We start from the raw sequence: 21,040 nt of genomic DNA, 5'->3' as shown, positions 1-21,040 counted from the left end.
AGGGGACCAGAAATGAATACAATACTCCCAAGTGTGGGCTAACCAGTTTTATAGAGCTGCAAAATTACCTTGTATCTCTTGAACCTAACATGCTAATCATCTTAACCACTCAACTCGTGCAGCAACTTTGAGTGATCTGGGTCATAGATCCTAAGATCCCTCTATTCCTCCACACTGCTAAAAATCCTGCCATTAACCCTGTACTCTGCCTTCAAGTTCCCTTTTTCAAAGTGTATCACTTTGTACTTTCTGGATTGAGCTTCATCAGCCAGTTCTCAGCCCAGGTCTTCATCCTGTCATTTTCTCGTGACCTACAATAACCTTCTACGTATCCACCTTCTACACTGTCCAATCCTCTTCTTGAGTTATACCCGCAACAAGTGAAAAAGAATTCCCCAGCTCCATAGTTAAAAGTGTTGCCAGCAGTTGCGCACAGCCGGCGCTCGGTTCTCTTCTGCTTACGACCTCAGATCAGACGTGGTGATCCGCTGAACTTACGCACATTACTAAGAGGAGGACAAGAAACTAACAAGGATTCCCTCAGTAACTGCGAGTGCATTGTAGTCTTTGGGGTAACTGCAAGTCTGTGTCTTTGCTATCACTTAACTCACGCTTGAGTGCTGGTAGTGGGTGTGCTTTATTCTTTGCCGGTGGGGCGGGGGGATTGTTGCTTGCTACTGCTTACGTGCGGGAGGGAGGGGAGTTGGGGGGGGGGAACCTTATGGGTTCTAACATTTAACTGTTGTTCATTCTTTGGGGCACTCCTCTGTTTTCGTAGATGTGAAGAAAAAGCAATTCAGGATGTATATTGTATACATTTCTCTGACAATGAACCTTTGAATCCTTTGATATTTTAAAGGTATGATGAAGCGGTTAGCGATTGCTTAATGTGATTCTTCTGTTATTCAGCATTTTCACTAATCCGGCACTCCTCAAGTCCCAGTGGTGCCGGATTATAGAAGGTTGATCTGTATTTTGCACCTGTAATATAAAGCCTCTTAAGAATTACGTTTGGTTCAATTAAAACATCTTTTTCTAAATTCAGAAGTATAAGGTCCTCCTAAGAAAAAAACACCTGCCCAAAAATCAATGAGGTAACAAGGTGCATTTCCTCTATCACATGTACATCCTTGTTAGGTAGAAAGTCCAGATCCATATCTAATATTCCTGGTGTGGTTTCACTAGGACCCTGTTGAATAGCAGAAAGAATCCTTCGCCCAAATCCTTTCCCAACAAATGTTGCTCTTTCTGACTGATTGCTATACCTGGATATTAATTTTAAGTTATTCAAGTACAAGGGTATCCAAGTCCTTCTGAACTCTAACCCACATTGTCACTTGTGTAGGATCACAATTAGCAAATGTGGATATGTTGCACTTGGTCTCCTGATCCAAGTTATTGATAGATTAAGAACAGCTGAGCCACAGCACAAAGGACTTTAGCACCCCATCAGTGACAGCCTCCCAACCCAAAATTAGGTTGTTTATTCCTATCCTGTTTTCTGTCTTTTATCAATTCATACCAATACATTAGGCTCAGTCCCACATGCTTTAATTTTCTTAATGCTGTCTTGTGTGCCATCGTACTGAAAACCTGAAAGAGAAAATACACCGGATTCCAGTCTTCTTCGTAAAAGCTGTGAATTGCAGTCACCTTCATTGAATGACCTGTGTCCTCTAAGTGTTTTGCACAAACACTTCTGTGGTAAATGATATTTGATAGAACATTGTCTTGCAGCTACTAAATCTGAGATTTTTCGGCTTGTGTGGATAGCCAAAGGTTTTTTCCCAGCGCTGAAATAGCTAAAAGGAGGGGGCATAATTCTAATGTACTTGGAAGTAGGTATAGAGGGGATGTCAGGGGTAGGTTTTTCCACACAGAGAGTGGTGGGTGTATGGAATGTAGTCCTGGCAATGGTGGTGGAGATGGATACAATAGGGTCTTTTAAGAGACTCTTAGAGAGGTACATGGAGCTGAGAAAAATAGAGGGCTATGCAGTAGGGTAATTCTAGGCAGTTTCTGGAGTAGGTTACATGGTCGGTACAACATTGTGGGCCAAAGAGCCTGTGATGCGCTGTAGATTTCTATGTTCTAAGTTATAATTCAGATCTTAAGAGATTTTTGAAAATTTCATACTTTCTGTGGCTAGCTTCTTCACTGCTTTAATGGTGTAGGTGACCAGAAATGTTCAGCAGTGTGCTGTTTAGCCAAGGTATGTACTGTTTTAAAGGGAGGCGGAATTTCTAAAATGAAACTTGTACCAGCGTCTTCTTCCAGAACAATCATTGATTCCCATTTATCTGAATACTGGCAGAAACAACCTACTCAGTCAGATTTTATTTGGTGCAAACCTTGCTTACTGGAAAATCATTGCATTGTTAAGTTTAAGTGGCAAGAAAAGATAACATATAACAATGAGAGTGACCTTCATACTGCTGGTAAGGTATGGCAGCTGTTTTATTTGGAGAGAATGTTACAGCTTCCCGAAAAAGAGATTAATTCTGTTGCACACTTGATTAGAAAGTAAATCCATTCTTTGCATGTTGCCTTGTTTGCTATACATCTGTAATGGCTGAATTATTATATCATTCTTGGATCAGTTTGCTCTAGAATCCTCTGACCTGGAAACAGTTGTAGAAATTGTAATTAGAATATCTCCCATGATAATTGATACTTCATATGGGCATGAAACTGAGTGGAAGTTTAAGATAGCTTTGTATAGTAAGTATTATTCAGGCATAAGCATTTTTATTCATCCCTTTATCTGTTAACCAGATATAATCATCATAATTTTGGGTGTTATCCTTTGGTGGAGGGGGGGGGAGATAAATGCCTGTGGTTTATTGTCGTCACCTCACTGCTCTTGAGTGAGGAAAATGCCAGCATGTGGCTAACTATCCTTCTTTCATGAGGTTGGTTTACTCTGGAGCGATATGAACTTAAGAAAGTAAGGGCAGGCGTCTCCACAGCCCTCTGGGGTAGAGATTATGAATGATTCTCCACCCCTCTTCCCCCACAGATTTGAGATTTGCTGTATTCTCCGAAGTTTCAGTATCTAATCTGTCATAGGATCATAAAATCTTGCATATTTCAATAAGATCACCCTTAATTTTTCTCAACCCACTCATTCCAGAAATTTGTCTTGTAAATCTTTTCTGGACTACTCTCAATGTTATTCCTTAAATAAGGGGTACTCCATTTATGACCTTGCCAATTGCTATACATTTATGATAATGCTTCCCTATTTCTGAACTATAACTCTCTTGCTATAAATGCCAGTTTCATTTGTCTTCCTGGTCATTTGCTGCACCCACTTTCTAACTTTGAGCAGGTCATGAACAAGAACACCTGGATCCTTCTGCACTTTGCTCATCTGCAATCTTGCTACATTTAGATAATCATCTACCTTTATATTCTTCATGACATTATAATTTCCAACATTAAACTTCCTTTTCCAAGTTTTTGCCCACGCAGTCAACTTATCTAGACCCTACTGCAGAATCCATATATTCTCACTACAACATGTACTATTCCCACCTATTTTTGTGTCACAGGGCTCTGGCTGAAATAGTATTGCTGTTTTCTCTTTAATGGAATTTTATACCATCTTTTGTCATGTTTGCACATGTTCAGTCTTGTGTGAGCAATTTCCCTTGTACTTAAGATGAGCATCTTGCAAGAGTTAAATCAATTCATGGAGGCCAGTTCTAATTGTAGCCCCCCTGGCCAGCCTCAGGGTCGCTTGGCTCGCTGTCGTCTAGGGAAACAGCCTCGGCCCCGCCAAACTGGGTAATTAGTTTGTGTGGATGCTGTGTGAGGTACCCCATCCCGCCCAAATAACAGACAATACACCAGATGCAATTAAATGATATACAGTTTATAGATATTACTGGAACTATATAATTAAAAGAGAATAAAATATAAAAGGAAAATAAAAGGCGCCACACTTATCAAAGTTCAATCTCTTCGTGCGCAAAAAAAATCCGTTGGAGCTCAAGGACCTTCTTCTTCACCCTGCGACCCCCTCGGACCACCTCGACCAGCTGCCTGGGACCAACAACGGTGGTCGACCAGACGCTCCACACGAATCCGTCTCTGTCTCCTTGCCGAATGTCCTGCTCGGGGTCCGACCCCGTTAGCGGACTCACAGCACCTTGTCCATCCTCTGTCTCGCTCTCCCGCCTTCTCCCCCCAAAACCCCCTCGCAAACAGTATCTTCAAATACACCAAAACCATAACAACTATCCCAATTGGTTAATAACGTATTTCTTATCACCCTCTAAACCACAACAAGCTGCTAGCGCAAACTTTCTCAGCGTTTAAAACAACAAAGCCGCATTCCCCAGATTAACATAACAAAGACGCCATTTTAATTAGCCTCCGCAGTAACATAAAAATTGAAACCCCCTTACATAATTAAAAGTAAATGAAGACCTAAAGCTCCTCATTACTTTGTCTCTTGTATTATCTAATTAAAAATTGCTATAGCATGGAAGGAGTCCATTTAGCCAGTGGTGGCTGCTGCTAACAGAGCAATCCTGTCAGTTAAGCTCCTCTGCTTTTTACTTTTTACTCTCCACTGTTTACCTCTTTAAAGCACATGATGCGTCAGCATCCTCTTTACTCTGCTCCTCTGAAAGCAACACTCTGTTCAACTCCCAGGATATTGCACATGCTTTTGGATATCTGAAAGAATATTTTCATTGATAGTCATTGGTTACCTCCAGGAGTGGGCATGAGTGCAGAATGGACTTCAGCATTGATCTAATTGTGTGGCAAGTGCTAAGTGGGAGCTCTCCTGGCAGAGCTTTGTGAATGTTCAGCTTTCAGTAAGATCTTATTTCTTTCATTTTTAGGGTGGATTAGATTGTAATGTAGTTGGAATACTGAAAGAATTTATTAAGGTAAATGGTGGGGAAATATTTCCTCTGCTCAGAACAGGAAGGTATAATTTTGAAACTTAAAGCTGGATATCTGGGAATGGAAACAGAAAGTAGTTTGTCCAGATGGTTATAAAATTATGGAACCACTCATGTTTTTCTTCCCTCAAATTCCCCTCAGTTTTCCAGCATGAGCAAAAATATTGGGAGTATTGATCAATAGCAGATAAAAGGAGTTGAGGAAAATGAAGTTAGATTTGAAATACGCCCTGGTTAGGTTGAAAAGAAGGGCCCTGTGGCTAAATAGTGCATTTCCGTGTTCTTATAGCCTGAGAGCACCATATTTAATCATATTACCTCATACCTGTTGACTTGTGACAAGATGATTAGTAAGTTTGCTGTAGTGCAAAAGTGGCTGCACTGCGTGGTGTCTTTTATCAAACATGATGACTGTGGTGAATATCAGAAACTTGACACAAGCTCTCAACTGCTCTGACCAATAGAAAATATGGTGCACTTGTAACATCAGGGGAACCAATATCCTTGCTGGGAGGTTCGCTCGTGGCTACTCAGGAAGGTTTAAACTAATTCGGCATGGGGAACGGGAACCAGAACACCGGGTCAGAAAGTGGACGATACAGAGGAAGATAGATCTGAGGGCTATTAAAAACAGGTAGGACCAAAATAATAGATATGATAGCTCGGATAGTTTGAAGTGTGTGTATTTTAATGCCAGGAATATTATGGGTAAAGGTGATGAACTTAGAGCATGGATCTTGTGGCCAATGCAGAGACTTCATTGACAGAGGAACAGGAATAGGTGCTTGATGTCCCAGGGTTCCAATGTTTTAGAAATGATAGTGAGAGAGGTAAAAGAGATGGGGGAGTTACGCTACTGATCAGGGGCAATATCACAGCTGTACTTAAAGGGACATAACGGAAGATTCGTCCACTGAGTCTGTATGGGTAGAACTCAAAAATAGGAAGGGCAGATCACTCTAATGGGATTGGACTACAGACCCACAATAACCCCCAGATATTGAGGAACAGATATACAGACAGATTAAGGAAAGGTGTGAAGGCATAGGATTGTTGTGATAGTACACGTTAATGGAGAAGATCCTTAACGGTGTTAATGAACAAAGGGATCTTTTGGTCAAGTTTAGAGCTTCCTGAAGGTGGCTACACAGGTTGATAGAGTGGTTGAGAAGCCATATGGCATGCTCCCTTTTATTAGCCGAGGCACTGAGTACAAATATAGTAAGTTATTTTCCAGCTTTGTAAAACTCTAGTTAGGTTGCAGCTGGAGTTTTGCATATAGTTCTGCTTGCCACATTATAGGAAGGATGTTGAGAGATTGGAGAGGGTGCAGACGAGTTTTACCAGGATGTTGCCTGGATTAGAGGGCATCTAGTATAACAAGGTTGGACAGACTTGGGGAATTTTTTCCCTTCCGTCTTAATAAGGATAACATTCTTTTTGTTGTCACCTGCCTCCACATTCAACACATCATTCTCCACAAGTTCTGCCATCTTTAACAAGATCCTACCACCAAACACATCTTTACCTCCACCACCCCCCCCCACACCACCACCACTCTCCCCACCCTCCATGATTCCCTTGTCCATTCCTCCCTCCCCACTAATCTCCTCCTGGCACATACCCCTGCAAGTGACCAAAATACTACACCTGCCCATCTACTTCCTCTCTTACCTCCATTCAGGGCCCCAAATAGTCCTTCCAAGTGAGGCAACACTTCAGCTGCACAACTGTTGGGATCATCTACTGTATCCGGTGCTCCTGATGCAGTCTCCTCTATATTCCTGAAGCCCGACATAAGTTGACCACTTTGTCGAGCACCTCTGCTCCAGCCACCTAGAATGGAACTTCCCAGTGGCCAACCATTTTAATTCCTATCGCCATTTCCACTCCAACATGTTTGCTCTTTTGCTATGATGAGGCCACTTTCAGGGTGGAGGAGGAACTCCTCATATTCTTCCTGGATAGCCTCCAACCTGATGGCATGATCGCGGATATCTCCTTCTGGTAATTTTATTTTCCTCCCCCTTCCTCCTTCTATGCACCACTCTGGCCAACTGGTATTCCACAGGGGTCTGTGTTGTGGCCGATTCTTTTTACATTTTATGTCAATGATTTGGCTGATGGAATAGAAACATAGAAACATAGAAAATAGGTGCAGGAGTAGGTCATTCTGCTCTTCGAGCCTGCACCGCTATTCAGTATGATCATGGCTGATCATCCAACTCAGAACCTTGTACCTGCCTCCTGTCCATACCCACTGATCCCCTTAGCCACAAGGGTAATATCTAACTCTCTCTTAAATATAGCCAATGAACTGGCCTCAACTGTTTCCTGTGGCAGAGAATTCCACAGATTCACCACTCTCTGCGTGAAGAAGTTTTTCCTCATCTCAGTCCTAAAAGGCTTCCCCTTTATCCTGAAGCTGTGACCCCTCGTTCTGGACTTCCCCAACATCGGGAACAATTTTCCTGCATTTAGCCTGCCCAAACCCTTTAGAATTTTATACGTTTCGATAAGATTCCCCCCTGAATCTTCTAAATTCCAGCGTGTATAAGCCTAGTCGATCCAGTCTTTCGTCATATGAAAGTCCTGCCGTCCCAGGAATCAATCTGGTGAACCTTCTTTGTACTCCCTCTATGGCAAGAATGTTTTTCCTCAGCTTAGGGGACCAAAACTGCACACAATACTCCAGGTGTGGTCTCACCAAGGCCTTGTATAACTGCAGTAGTACCTCCCTGCTCCTGTACTCGAATCCTCTTGCTATGAATGCCAGCATACCATTTGCCTTTTTCACCGCCTGCTGTACCTGCATGCCCACTTTCAATGACTGGTGTACAATGACACCCAGGTCTCGTTGCACCTCCCCTTTTCCTAATCAGCCACCATTCAGATAATAATCTGTTTTCCTGTTCTTGCCACCAAAGTGGATAACCTTACATTTATCCACATTAAATTGCATCTGCCATGAATTTGCCCACTCACCTAACCTGTCCAAGTCACCCTGCATCCTCTTAGCATCCTCCTCACAGCTAACACTGCCGCCCAGCTTCGTGTCATCCGCAAGCTTGGAGATGCTGCATTTAATTCCCTCGTCTAAGTCAATAATATATATTGTAAACAACTGGGGTCCCAGCACTGAGCCTTGTGGTACCCCACTAGTCACTGCCTGCCATTCTGAAAAGGTCCCGGAATTGATGGCTTTGTTGCAAAGTTTGTAGACGATGGGAAGACAGATGGAAGGGCAGGTAGTTTTGCGGAAGTGAAGAGACTACAGAAGACTTTGGCAGATTAGGAGAATGAGCAAAGAAATGGCAGACAGAATACAGTGTTGGGAAGTGTATAATCGTGCACTTTGGTGGAAGAAATGAAATGGTCGACTATTTTCTAATTGGAGAGAAAATACAAAAAACTGAGGCACAAAGGGGCTTGGGAGTCCTTGTGTAGGATCTCTTAAAGGTTAATTTGCAGATTGAATCTGTGATGAGGAAGGCAATTGCAATGTTAGCATTCATTTCAAGAGGACTAGAATATAAAAGCAAGAACATAATGTTGAGACTTTATAAATCACTAGTGAGGCATCACTTAGAGTATTGTGGGCAATTTTGGGCCCCATAATCTTAAAAAGCATGTGCTGAAACTGGAGTAGGTTCAGAGGAAGTTCACAAAAATGATTCCAGGATTGAATGGCTTGTCATATGAAGAGTGCTTGATGTCTCTCGGCCTGGATTCACTGGAATTCAGAAGAATGGTGGGTGACCTCATTGAAACCTATTGAACGGTGAAACGCCGTGATAGAGTAGATGTGGAGATGATGTTTCCTATTGTGGGAGAGTCTTAAGACCAGAGGACACAACCTCAGAATAGAGGGATGTCCTTTTAGAACGGTGATGAGGAGGAATTTCTTTAGCCAGAGAGTGTTGACACTGTGGAATTCTTTGCCATGGGTAACTGTGTAGGCCAAGTTATTGGGTATATTTAAGGTAGAGGTTGATAGATTCTTGGTTGGTCAGGATAGGAAGAGATATGGGGAGAAGGCAGGAGATTGAAGCTGAGAGGAAAATTGGATCAGCCATGATAAAATGACGGAGCAGACTCAATGGGCCAGATAGCCTAATTCTGACCCTATATCTTATGGTCTATTTCTTCTTCTCATGATCTGCCTATATCACTTCCCCTGGTTCACCTCCTTCTCTTTCTTGCATGGTCTACTCTCCTCTCCTAGCAGATCCCTTCTTCTCCAGCCCTTTACCTTTCCTACCCTCCTGGCTTCGCCTATCTTCTTTGAGCTAGTTCTACTTCCCCTCCCCCCACCTTTATATTCTGGCATCTTCTTCCTTCCTTTCCTGTCCCGAGGAAGGGTTTTGGCCCGAAATGTTGACTGTTTATTCATTTCCAGAGATGTTACCTGACCTGCTGAGTTCTTCCAGCATTTCGTGGCTGTTGCTTCCTTTAATTTTGTTAAACACAAGAGATTTTGCTGAAGCTAGTAGTCTTGCGGAGTACACACAGTTCTGGAGAAACTCAGCAGGTCAGCCAGCTTCAATGGAGAGGAATAAGCAGACAACATTTTGGGCCAAGCCCTTCAGCAGGACTGCATAGGAAGGAGGAAGAGGCTCGATAAAAGGTGGTGGGAGGGAGAGGAATATAAGTTAGCAGGTGATAAGGGAAACTAGGTGATAGGTAAGGCGGGCGAGTGGGAATGACATTAGAAGCTACAAGGTGATAGGTGTGAAGAGAGATAAAGGGCTGAAGAAGGGGGAAACTGAGGAGACAGTGGAACATGAGAGAAAGGGAAGGAGGACAGCCATCAAAAGAGGGTGATGGGCAGGTGAGAAGAGAAGGGATGAGCAGGGAGCTGGAGTGGAAAATGGAATAAGACAGAAGGGGGATGAGTGAGAAATTCACAGGTTAGGGAGTTTGATGTTCATACCATCAGGTTGGAGGCTACCCAGACAGAAATGAGGTGTTGCTCCTCCAACCTGAGTGTGGCCTCATTGTGGCAGTAGAGGATATTATGATCCACATGTTGGAATGGGAATGGAAAGTCATATTGAAATGGATGGCCACTGGGAGATCCCACCTTTGTGCTGATGGAGCAAAGGTGATTGACGAAGCAGTCCCTCAGTCTACTTGGTCTCACTGATGTGGCGAAGGCCACACCGGGAGCATCAGATATGGTAGACAACCTCGACAGACTCATCTGGGAGGACTGTTTGGAGCCGTGAATAGTAGGGAGGGAGATGGTGTAGGGGTAGGTGCAGCACTTGTCCCGCTTGCAGGTATGTGCCTGGTGGGAGATCAGTGGAGAGTAAGAGTGGACAAGTGAGTCACTTAGAGAGCAATCCCTGTGGAAAGCAGAAAGTGAGGGGAGGATAATTTATGCTTTTTGGTAGAATCCCATCATAAATGATGGAAGTTAATGTGCTGGATATGGAGTTGTAAATAAAGTGTTGTAAATAAGAACAAGGAAACCCTATACCTGTTATGGCGGTGGGAGGATTGGATGAGGGTGTAAGTGTGGGAAATGGAGGAGATGCAGGTGAGAGCAGCATTTATGGTGGTAGAAGGAAAATCCCATTCTTTGAAGAAGGAGGACATCTCAGATGTTCTGAAATAGAAAGCTTCAACCTGCGAATATCAGTGGAAATGGAGGAATTGAGAAATTGACAGATTGGGAAGAGATATAGTGAAGCTAGCTGTGAGAGTCAATAGGTGTACCCAGTCATGATACCTCACCTGCTACCAATTAACCTGCTTAATGTGGAGTCTTCCAAACCAGTGTTACTTGAATATTCTGTGCACTTTTCAATCTTATTTTAGCTCTATCCCAACTTTTGTTGAGTGTGTTGCAGCCATCAAATCCTAAATGTTTGTATATTTACAAAATACAATTAAGTTGGTCAGTAAAACTATTGAAAATCTTTTCTTTGTACTTTTGTCAGTTAAATAAAGGTTCACGTGAATTAACATATCACAGATTTTTGTTTTTATTGCATTTTGAAAAATATCCCAACTTTTCTAGATATGGGGTTTGTACATCATCATTTACATATTGTAATTTGTCCTTTACTGTGCCTGTTGTCTTGTTCATTAATTATTGTACTGTCTTGCACTGTTTTGTGCACTTTATGTAGTCCCATGTAGGCCTGAAGTCTAATGTAGTCTTGTGTTGTTTCACATCAAAGTTGCTGGTGAACGCAGCAGGCCAGGCAGCATCTCTAGGAAGAGGTACAGTCGACGTTTCAGGCCGAGACCCTTCATCAGGACTCGGCCTGAAACGTCGACTGTACCTCTTCCTAGAGATGCTGCCTGGCCTGCTGCGTTCACCAGCAACTTTGATGTGTGTTGCTTGAATTTCCAGCATCTGCAGAATTCCTGTTGTTTGTGTTGTTTCACGTAGTCTAGTGTAGTTTTGTGTTGTTTCATGCAGCACCGTGGTCCTGGAGGATCATTGTTTCATTTTTACTGTGTACTGTACCAGCAGTTATGGTTGAAATGACAATAAAAGCGACTTGACTTGAAGTGAGGCTGTGTGGGAGGAGCTTAAGCAATGAATTTACCAGGAGCGCTGAATGTTGGAAAGATGTTATAAATAGGAGGGAAACTATTAACTCCAATGAAGGTTGCTGCTGGGGTATTTCATCAGTTCAGTTACCAGGGCCCCCATAAACCCTTGAGGCTCCCCTTCTCACAGTTTTCAGTTGGTGGCCCCCTTCAAATGTGCCAGGGCCCCCGTTGAGAATGGCTGCTCTACAGTATATTACTACTTAATTTTAAATGTTGACAATTTATAAACTAACTAGCTATTTGATGTATAATAAACATTGTATATCAACTCTGCAGCTTGTAGACTCTTAAATCTTGCTGGTGTAATCCTGTTACTGTAAGAAGTTTTTACATTGGACCTTATTGTTTTATTTTAGTTACTGTCATAATTCTAATCATGGGTTCTGATCCCACGTCCACATGATCAGTTTCCTTGATAATTACTGGAACAAAGTAATTATTTAGTATTTCTGATATTTTGTTCATGCTTTATTTCTGTCAGTGTTCTCACTGATTCTGTCACAGGATTCTATATTTGTATATATGTATTCCTAGGAATGTTACCTCTCAAATTTGCACTCTGCTGCCACCATCTCAAAATGAAAGGATCTGCAGTATTTACATAATTTTGGCAGGGCATAATGCTTCCTTAAAACCAATGAATGTATTGTGAAATTTTCATTTAGGATAGCAGTTCTTAACTGATGTATTTTCTCCCACAGGGAAAACATAAGAAGGATGGGCGTGGACAAGTCGAGAGCACCTCGCCACTGGTGGAAGACATGTTCTCGTGGGCAGGCCCAAAAACTATTAATCTGCGACGAAATTCACAGGGTTTTGGCTTTACGTTGAGGCACTTCATTGTCTACCCACCTGAGTCAGCTGTACACACCAATATGAAGGTCAGAAAATTAAAATGGCGGTCAGTTTTCCTGAGCAGTCTCAAAACCTCATAATTTAAAAAAATATTTTGAGGAAATTCCTTTTGTATTTAATACTGTTTAATTAAAATATATTAATATTATGCTTATATACAACTTTTCCGAGTAGAGTATTATATTAAATTATTAAATTTTGAGTAAGTTATTGGAGCTATTCAAATACAAAATTTGTTTTGTTTTCTCACTGTCACTCTGAGAAACAAGAATGTAGCAATTATGATATATTTGTGCAACATTGGTACAACTCCACCTAGTTTATGTAGAAGCAAGATTTCTACTGAAAAACCCTTTGTACTCTAGTTGATTCAATTTTCTCTTATTTTTGTAGGAAATAAATAATGCTTTCATCCATGGCAATTTAATGCATTATTCAATTGTGACCATGGTTTGCAATTACAATTTAAAAATCTTTAACTGAAAATGTAATTTGAAGTATTAAATTGAGTCAGTTCATTAATCTCCCCATTTGCATGCCTGGGTGGGAAATTCTGTAAAGTTGGTTTAAGTTTTATCAGAACTTAAGCTTTGAAGCAGCTTTCCACAAGAAAATCATTATCCCTTTAAAAACCTGTGCAGGGAAATACAACAGATTGGGTCGATAGGCTTGGCATCAAATATCACTACTACTGAACCAATTGAATATAGAATTTCTGTGTGTTTCTGTGTATTGTCTGATAGTTGAAGAGTTCTATGTCCTAAGTTCATCTTTACATTGCTTTATTTCCTCTCGTAACAGGCTTAAGAAGGTTGCTAATTAGTTTTTGATTGGCCTGTTATTAAGGGCTTGGCTCTTGAGTTATTGCCAGACCAGCATAAGCAATCAGAAATCTGAAATTTGATGAAGAAATGGCGGAATGCAGTGCACCATATTGGCTGACTGCTGAGCCTTTTGCACTATCCATTTTGTTTTCTTTTAAGAGTAGATTTACTCTATATACATCATATCTTTAAAAAAAGTCACTACTTCTAAGTATTACTTTTTGGAATTTGAACATTGTGGAAATAACTTTATTTATTTTGCCAGGATGAAGAGAATGGAAATAAGGGAGGTGAGTGTGACTTTTCTTGTACACTTTTTTAAAGGAGCAGTGATAGTATTAGATATTACTTTAGATATTGCATGCACATTCTATAACCTGGGCCATGAAATGAAAGTTTTCATAGCAGCTTGCTAACCCTAAATGTAACCAGTGTGCATTAATTGTAAGTTTACATACATCTGAGAAATTTACTTGTACTAGATTTGAGGATACTTTGGATTTTCACAATCAGATTTTTCGCAATAGTATTTTGAGGTGTAACATTGTTGAAAAGGTCGGTAATTATTGCCCATCCCAAACACCCCTGGACCAGATGGTGGTCCACCATTTTTTTGAATTACATCAATCCTTCTGTGAAGGTACTCCCACAATGCTCATAGATAGTGGTTTCTATGATTTAGACCCAATGAAGATGAAGGACTGGGGATATATTTCAAAGTTAGAGTTGTGGGTGATTTGGATGGGAACCTGCAGATGGTGCTGTTCCCTTACTCCTACTGTTTGCATAAACTTCACTTGGAGAAAATGTCTTATTTCAAATAGATTCATACAGTGCACCTTATGAAGGTCTGAAGGTAGTTAAGTCACCTGGACCAGATGCTGTACACCCCAGGGTTCTGAAAGAGGTAGTTGAAATGCTCGTGGTGGCACTAGTAATGATCTTTCAAGAATCATTAGATTCTGGAATGGTACCGGAAGACTGGAAAATGGCAAATGTCATTCAACTCTTCAAAAAGGGAGCGAGGCAGAAGAAAGGAGACTATAGGCCCATTAGTCTGACCTCAGTGGTTGGGAAGATGTTGGAGTCAGTTATTAAGGATGAAGTCTCAGTGTACTTGGAGGCACATGATAAAATAGGCCACAGTCAGCATGGTTTGCTCAAGAGAAAATCTTGAAGAAATATCAAGCAGCATAGATAAAAGGGAAATCAGTTGCTGTTGTAAACTTAGATTTTCAGAAGGCCTTTGACAAGGTGCCACACCTGAGGCTGTGTAACAAGCTACAAGCTTATGGTATTACAGGAAAGATTCTAGCATGGATGAAACAGTAGCTGATTGGCAGGAGGCAAAGAGTGGGAATAAAGGGAGCTTTTTCTGGTTGGCTGGCAGTGACTAGTGGTGATCCACAGTGGTCTGTGTTGGAACTGATTCTTTTTGCACTATGGTAATGATTTGACTGAATGAATTGATGGATTTATTGCAAAGTTTTCAGACGATTGGAAGACAGGTGGAGGGGCAGGTAGTTTTGAGGAAGTAGAGAGGCTACAGAAGGACTTGGACAGATTAGGAGAATGGGCAAAGAAATGATGGATGGAGTACAGTGTCAGGAAGTATATGGTCATGCACCTTGGCAGAAGAAATAAAAAGGTTGGTTATTTTCTAAATGGAGAAAACATACAAATGGTGCAAACGAACATGGGAGTCCTTGTGCAGGATTCCCTAAAGGTTAATTTGCAGTTTGAGTTTGTGGTGAGGAAGGCAAATGCAATGTTAGCATTCATTTCAAGAGGACTCATATATAATAGCGAGGATATTAATGTTGAGACTTTATAAAGCACTGGTGAGTCATCACTTAGAGTATTGTGAGCAGTTTTGGGCCCCTTTATCTTAGAAAGCATGTGCTGAAACTGGAGAGGGTTCAAAGAAGGTCACAAAAATGATTCCAGGATTGAATGGCTTGTCTTATGAATAGGGTTTGATGGCTGTCGGCCTGGATTCATTGGAATTCAGAAGAATGATGGGTGACCTCATTGAAACCTATTGAATGGTGAAAGGCCTTGATAGAGTAGTTGTAGAGAGGATGTTTTCTATGGTGGGGGAGTCTGAGACCAGAGGACACCAGCCTCAGAATAGAGGGGCATCCTTTTAGAATGGAGATGAGCAGGAATTTCTTTAGTCAGAGCGTGTTGAATCTGTGGAATTCTTTGCCACGGGCAGCTGCTCCTATATCTTATGGTCTTATTAAATTTGGCTATGTTTTAATACTGTTCTATAAACCATTTAATTGTATTAGAACGTATTTTAATGCTCTAATCGGGAAACTCTCTCATCTAACAGTCCTGCCAAAGTGCTTCCAGCATGTCAACTTCACAGTCAGGCCTGGTTTATACCATTGTTAGTGGAGCCTACAAGGCTATCCGTCACCCTCATCTTGGATAGTCAAGCCACATATCCATTTTGCTAATCCCTGCATAAAGACCACTGATTTTAAAAAGTCAAACTAGTTTACGTGGAGATGAGGACCTGGCCAGTAGGTGCCACCTCAGTATTGCAGGACTGCTTTGAAAGCACGGTCTGAAGCATGTTCAGGGAGGCAACTACCTACGATTATCCCATTAAAATGTGATTGGTTGTTGAATCCCATTAAAGATGATGGAAGTTGCGGAGAATGATGTGTTCAATGTGGAGGCTCATGTGGATGGTAGGTGAGGACAAGAGGAACTATTATCCCTGTTAAGATGGAGAAAAGATGGGGTGAGAGGGATGTCCAGTGATGGATATCTGTGAGGGCAGCATCAGTGGTCAAAGAAGGGAAACTCCATTCTTTGAAGAAAAAAGACATCTTTGATGTTCTGGAAAGGAAAACCTAATCTTGGGAAGAGATATGGTGGAGGTGAAGGAACTGAGAAAAGCACAGACAGGTAGGCATTTTTATAGGAGAAGGTGGGAGGAGGTATAGTAGAGATAGCTGTGGGAGATCCTTCTTCAAGAATGGGGATTTCCTTCCTCCATCATTGATGCTGCACTCACTCAAGTTTTCTCTATTTCCTGGACATCCACGCTTACTCCATCTTCCGGCCACCTTAACAGTGATAGAGTTCCTTTTTCACTGTTCTGCATACATATTTATGACAATAAATGTACTTTGAACCTTGAACTTGTCCTTACGTGCCATCCTATGAGCCTCCACCTCCAACATATCATTTCCACGACTTCTGCTATCTCTAAAGGAATCCTAAGCTAAACGTATATTTCCCTGGTGCTCCCGATTTAGCCTCCTCTACATTGGTAAGACCTATCATAAATTGGGGGACAGCTTTATCAAGTACCTCTGCTCCACTCGCCAAAAGCGGAACCTCAGGGTGGCCAAACAATTTAATTACGATTTCCATTCCCATTCTGACATGTGGTTCCATGGTCTCCTCTTGTGCCACGATGAGGCCACCCTGAGGGTGGAGGAGCAACACCTTATACTCTGTCTGGGTAGCCAACAACAGATGGCATGAATATTGTTACGTAACTGGCAACAATGAATATCAATTGAGACAGGTTATATAAAAACAACCAAATATTAAACATGGATAAACGATAAGGGAAAAAAAAACAAACGCAAACTTTAACCAGAAGTTAACCGTTATGCAGCCGTTCACCAAATCGTCACTTGGCACTGGTTCTTAAAGTGTTAAATGCGAAAACAGTTCTTAAAGCGATAAAGTCAGATATAGTTCTTAAAGCGATAAATTTGTAAGTCCAACAGATTTATACATTCAATTGGGAGAGACTTCTCTGGAGAAGGATTTCTTCATAGATGTCACTTTCCTGCTGGTTCTGTCCACAGAATTCATGATGCCGAAAATAATCAGTTTAAAACAACTGACCTTAAATTCTTATAGAGAGAGAGCAAACCTTTGCATGAACTCCTTTCTCTTTTGGCAAGAGTTATCCTTGATGCAGGTCACTACTCCTCCAACGAAGACTCAATAAGATCGATCCTTTATTAAACTGCCAAACGATGCTGACTCCTCTTGATCTTTCGAGTCCTGTACTTCGATAGTCTTCACTCTCCCTTCTACTGTTGGAATTGAGTAAATTAGCACATCTAGCTAACCATTTCCAGTCCAATAATATGATATCTTGCAACAGAACACAACACTCCATTTTAAAAATGAAACTGCGTCACACGGGAGGGAATTACACCCTACTAGTAAAGATTATACATATTACTCTTTCCCTCATTCAGCCTATTCAAGGATAGACTATTTCTTTATCTTTAATACAGATAGACTCAGGATAAAAAACTGTAATATTGCAACAATTGATCTGTCGGATCATAGCCCAGTCTCTATGTCTCTAATCCTGGAAAGGAAAATGAGGAAAACACTATGGAGGCTAAACTCACATATACTTAATAACCCAAAAGTAATGGAGAGATTAAGGGGAGAAATCAAAGAATATCTAGACCTTAATGACATGGGAGAAACATCACCAGTGATTTTATGGGATACATTGAAAGCTGTACTGAGAGGGAAAATTATTTCCATTACTACTCACATGAAAAAAATCAATGCACAAAAATTAGCAGACCTTCAAGGAAAATTAAAACAACTTCAAGTTGGAGATAGCAACAAAAGTAATTCAAATCGAAAACAGGAAATTAGGAAATTGCAAAGTGAAATTGATGATATTTATACGTTGGAAACTCAAAGAAATTTTCTTTACCTGAGACAAAAGAATTATGAAGTAGAAGGTAAATCAGCTAGATTATTAGCATATAAATTACGAAAACAACAAGCAGACAATACAATTCATAAAGTAAAGAATCCAAAGACAAAACTTGTGGAGAGTACAATAGGGAAAATTCAAGAGAGCTTTGAAACGTATTATCGAGAGCTGTACTCCCAACCCTGGGCCCCCAGTGAGCCCCATATAGACAGTGTATTGAATTTTTTAGATCTACCTAAACTTACAGATTTACAAAATGAAAGTTTATTAGAACCAGTAACTGTCAAAGAACTGAACGTGGCCATCTCTAGGTTAAAGGCTGGAAAGTCCCCGGGTTCTGATGGGTTTACCTCAGAGTGGTACAAGTCCCTGAAGACACAGTTAGCCCCATTACTACTTAACACCTTTAATTGGATCTTGCAGAGAGGAGAAACTCCACCTTCCTGGAGAGAAGCGATTATTTCAGTTATTCCTAAAGAGGGTAAAGATAAACTAGAATGTGGCAATTATCGGCCAATTAGTGTTCTTAATTTAGATTACAAACTATTTACATCTATATTAGCGCGCAGATTGGAAAAGCTTTTACCTGGCCTAATCCATTTAGACCAGACTGGATTTATTCAACAAAGACAAACACAGGACAACATAAGGAGAACTCTGCACATATTAGAACAGGTTAATAAGAACGAGACAGAGACAATGGTAGTAGGATTGGACGCTGAGAAAGCTTTTGATTCGGTTAGTTGGGCATTCCTATACAGAGCGTTAGGAAGATTCGGCTTTCAAGAAAGGTTTATTAAAGTAATTCAGACTCTGTATGACAGCCCAACAGCCCGAATTAAGATAAATGGGGACCTCTCTGACTCCTTCATTTTAGAGAGAGGCACTAGACAGGGATGCCCAATTTCTCCTCTCCTTTTTGCGCTATATATTGAACCACTTGCCCAACTAATAAGACAGTGCGAAATCGTAAAAGGTATCAAGGTGGCAGGGATTGAACAGAAAGTGGCGTTATTCGCAGATGATGTTTTGGTCTATCTGAGTGAACCAGAAAAATCATTTATAGGATTGTTTACACTGTTGGATGACTTTGGGAAAATATCAGGTTATAAAATAAATGTAAAGAAAACGCAGGTTATGTCCCTAAATTATACACCATCCAAAAAATTGCAGGATACATACGATCTTAAGTGGGAAGCTAAATCATTAAAATATTTAGGAATAACCCTGCCGAAGGATCTTTCAACACTGTCACAGGTAAATTATGGGCCATTAATCTCAGAGATAAAAGCAGATATGCATAGATGGAATCTTATCCCCTTTTTAAGTTTAAATTCAAGGATAAATACTATAAAAATGAATATTCTTCCTCGGTTATTATATCTTTTCCGTACTTTACCAGTGGAGGTGGATGATAATCAATTCAGGGAATGGGACAAATGGATTCCCCGCTTCATTTGGCAAGGAAGGAAACCTAGAATTCGATATAACACCTTACAGTTAGGGAAGGAAAGAGGAGGTATGGTTCTTCCTTGCCTGAGAAATTATTTTTATGCCTCACAGATAACCCCTCTGTTATATTGGTGTAATAGGGAATATAAGGCTAGATGGAAGGAAATAGAATTTGGATTAGTTGACAGTTTTCCTCTTCAGGCCTCAATAGCTGACAAAGGATTGATGGCCCAGTTGGAAAAATTTAATAATGCTTGGATAAATCTTACATTAAAAGTATGGCAGAAGGTGGTTAATTCATGTGGAATTAATAACATGCTAAAACTCTTTAGATGGTGTGCATATGATACCGAATTCCTTCCCAACAGAGGAGATAAAAGATTTGAGCTTATGGATAAAGAAAGGTCTTACAACCTACCTCTCATTTATAGATAAAAGAGTATTACAAAGTTTCCAAATCCTGCAGGACAAACATGGCCTAGAACATAATGACTTTTTTAGGTACCTTCAAATACGAAACTATGATAACCAGAGTTGTAGATATACAGACCTATCAACAGTAGAATTAGAATTTTTCAAGATTCTGAATTCGGCTTGCAGTTCAATACCTAGTAAATCAGTTTCTCGCCTATATAATGCACTCTCCCATGCTAAAAATGTAAATACACTGTATATTAGAGAGAAGTGGGAGAAAGAAGCGGGGTTGGTACTTTCAGAGGAGGCTTGGGGGAAAATCTGCAGCTTTCAATGGTCCTCGACTAATTCTTTGACTTGGAGAGAACATTGTTGGAAAAACATTATAAGATACTTCAAGACCCCATATCAGGAAAAATATAAAGATACAAATGTGATGTGTTGGAGAAGGTGCGGCTCCAAGGAGGCAAATCATTTTCATATTTTCTGGGATTGCCCTAAATTAAGTCTATTTTGGGAAGGTATTCATAGAACATTAGTTAAGGTACTTAGGTCCCAGATACCTCTGAACTTTGAGACGCTCTATTTGGGGCATGTATTGTTCCTTGAACAGAAGGAAGATATAAAGTTGCTGCAGGCCCTCTTAGCGGCAAGTAAGAAATCAATCACTAGAAAATGGTTAAATCCAATACCACCTACATTAGAAGATTGGTACGAAATTATCTTGGAAATATTTAAAATGGAAAAGTTGACCTACTCCCTGAGAACTCAAAAAGAAACATTTTATCAAATCTGGAATAAATGGATTGAATATATAACCCCAATGCGAGCAGACTTTAGATGACTCTCCTAATGATTTATATTGCTCTTCTCATCAACACAGTAATATTGCTAACGTAAGCACCCCTAGTCTAAATGTTTGTTGTTTTTTTTTGGAAAATAGAGAATTATCACAAGTAAAGGGAAAGATTTGGGAAAGGGATAAAAAAAAAATGAAAAAATTAAGTAAATAAGTACATAGGGATTGGATAATTATGTCTGCGGGCAGGAACAAGCACGAACAAATTGGGATATAAGCACCTACAATGGTTGGTATATAGGCTTGTATGCAACATTTTGGACCAGTGGAAATGGTCCAGAAGGGTTGTATGGAAACTATTATTACAATTTATCTTAACAACTAATTTCATTACTTAGCCTAATAGGTTAGATTTACCACAGTACATAATTATCTATTTAAATGTTTATTTTGCTTTTATATCATCTCAATGTGTACTTAAGAA

General features: G+C 40.5%; 1 protein-coding gene across 2 annotated transcripts in view; it reads left to right on the top strand.

Moving 5' to 3' along the window:
• The window catches only part of LOC134344447 (rho GTPase-activating protein 21-like), a 231,253-nt gene that overhangs the window by 80,540 nt on the left and 129,673 nt on the right, over window positions 1-21,040 (top strand). For both annotated transcript variants that reach the window (XM_063044256.1, XM_063044257.1), the window contains exons 3-4: window positions 12,191-12,370; window positions 13,434-13,458. In XM_063044256.1, the coding sequence (XP_062900326.1) occupies window positions 12,191-12,370; window positions 13,434-13,458 (205 nt within the window). The remainder of the gene's footprint in view (window positions 1-12,190; window positions 12,371-13,433; window positions 13,459-21,040) is intronic.

This window comes from Mobula hypostoma, chromosome 3 (assembly GCF_963921235.1).
Source record: "Mobula hypostoma chromosome 3, sMobHyp1.1, whole genome shotgun sequence".
Taxonomy (NCBI): domain Eukaryota; kingdom Metazoa; phylum Chordata; class Chondrichthyes; order Myliobatiformes; family Myliobatidae; genus Mobula; species Mobula hypostoma.
The sequence above is the reverse complement of the archived record's forward strand: the minus strand, read 5'-3'. Positions and strand labels throughout refer to the sequence as shown.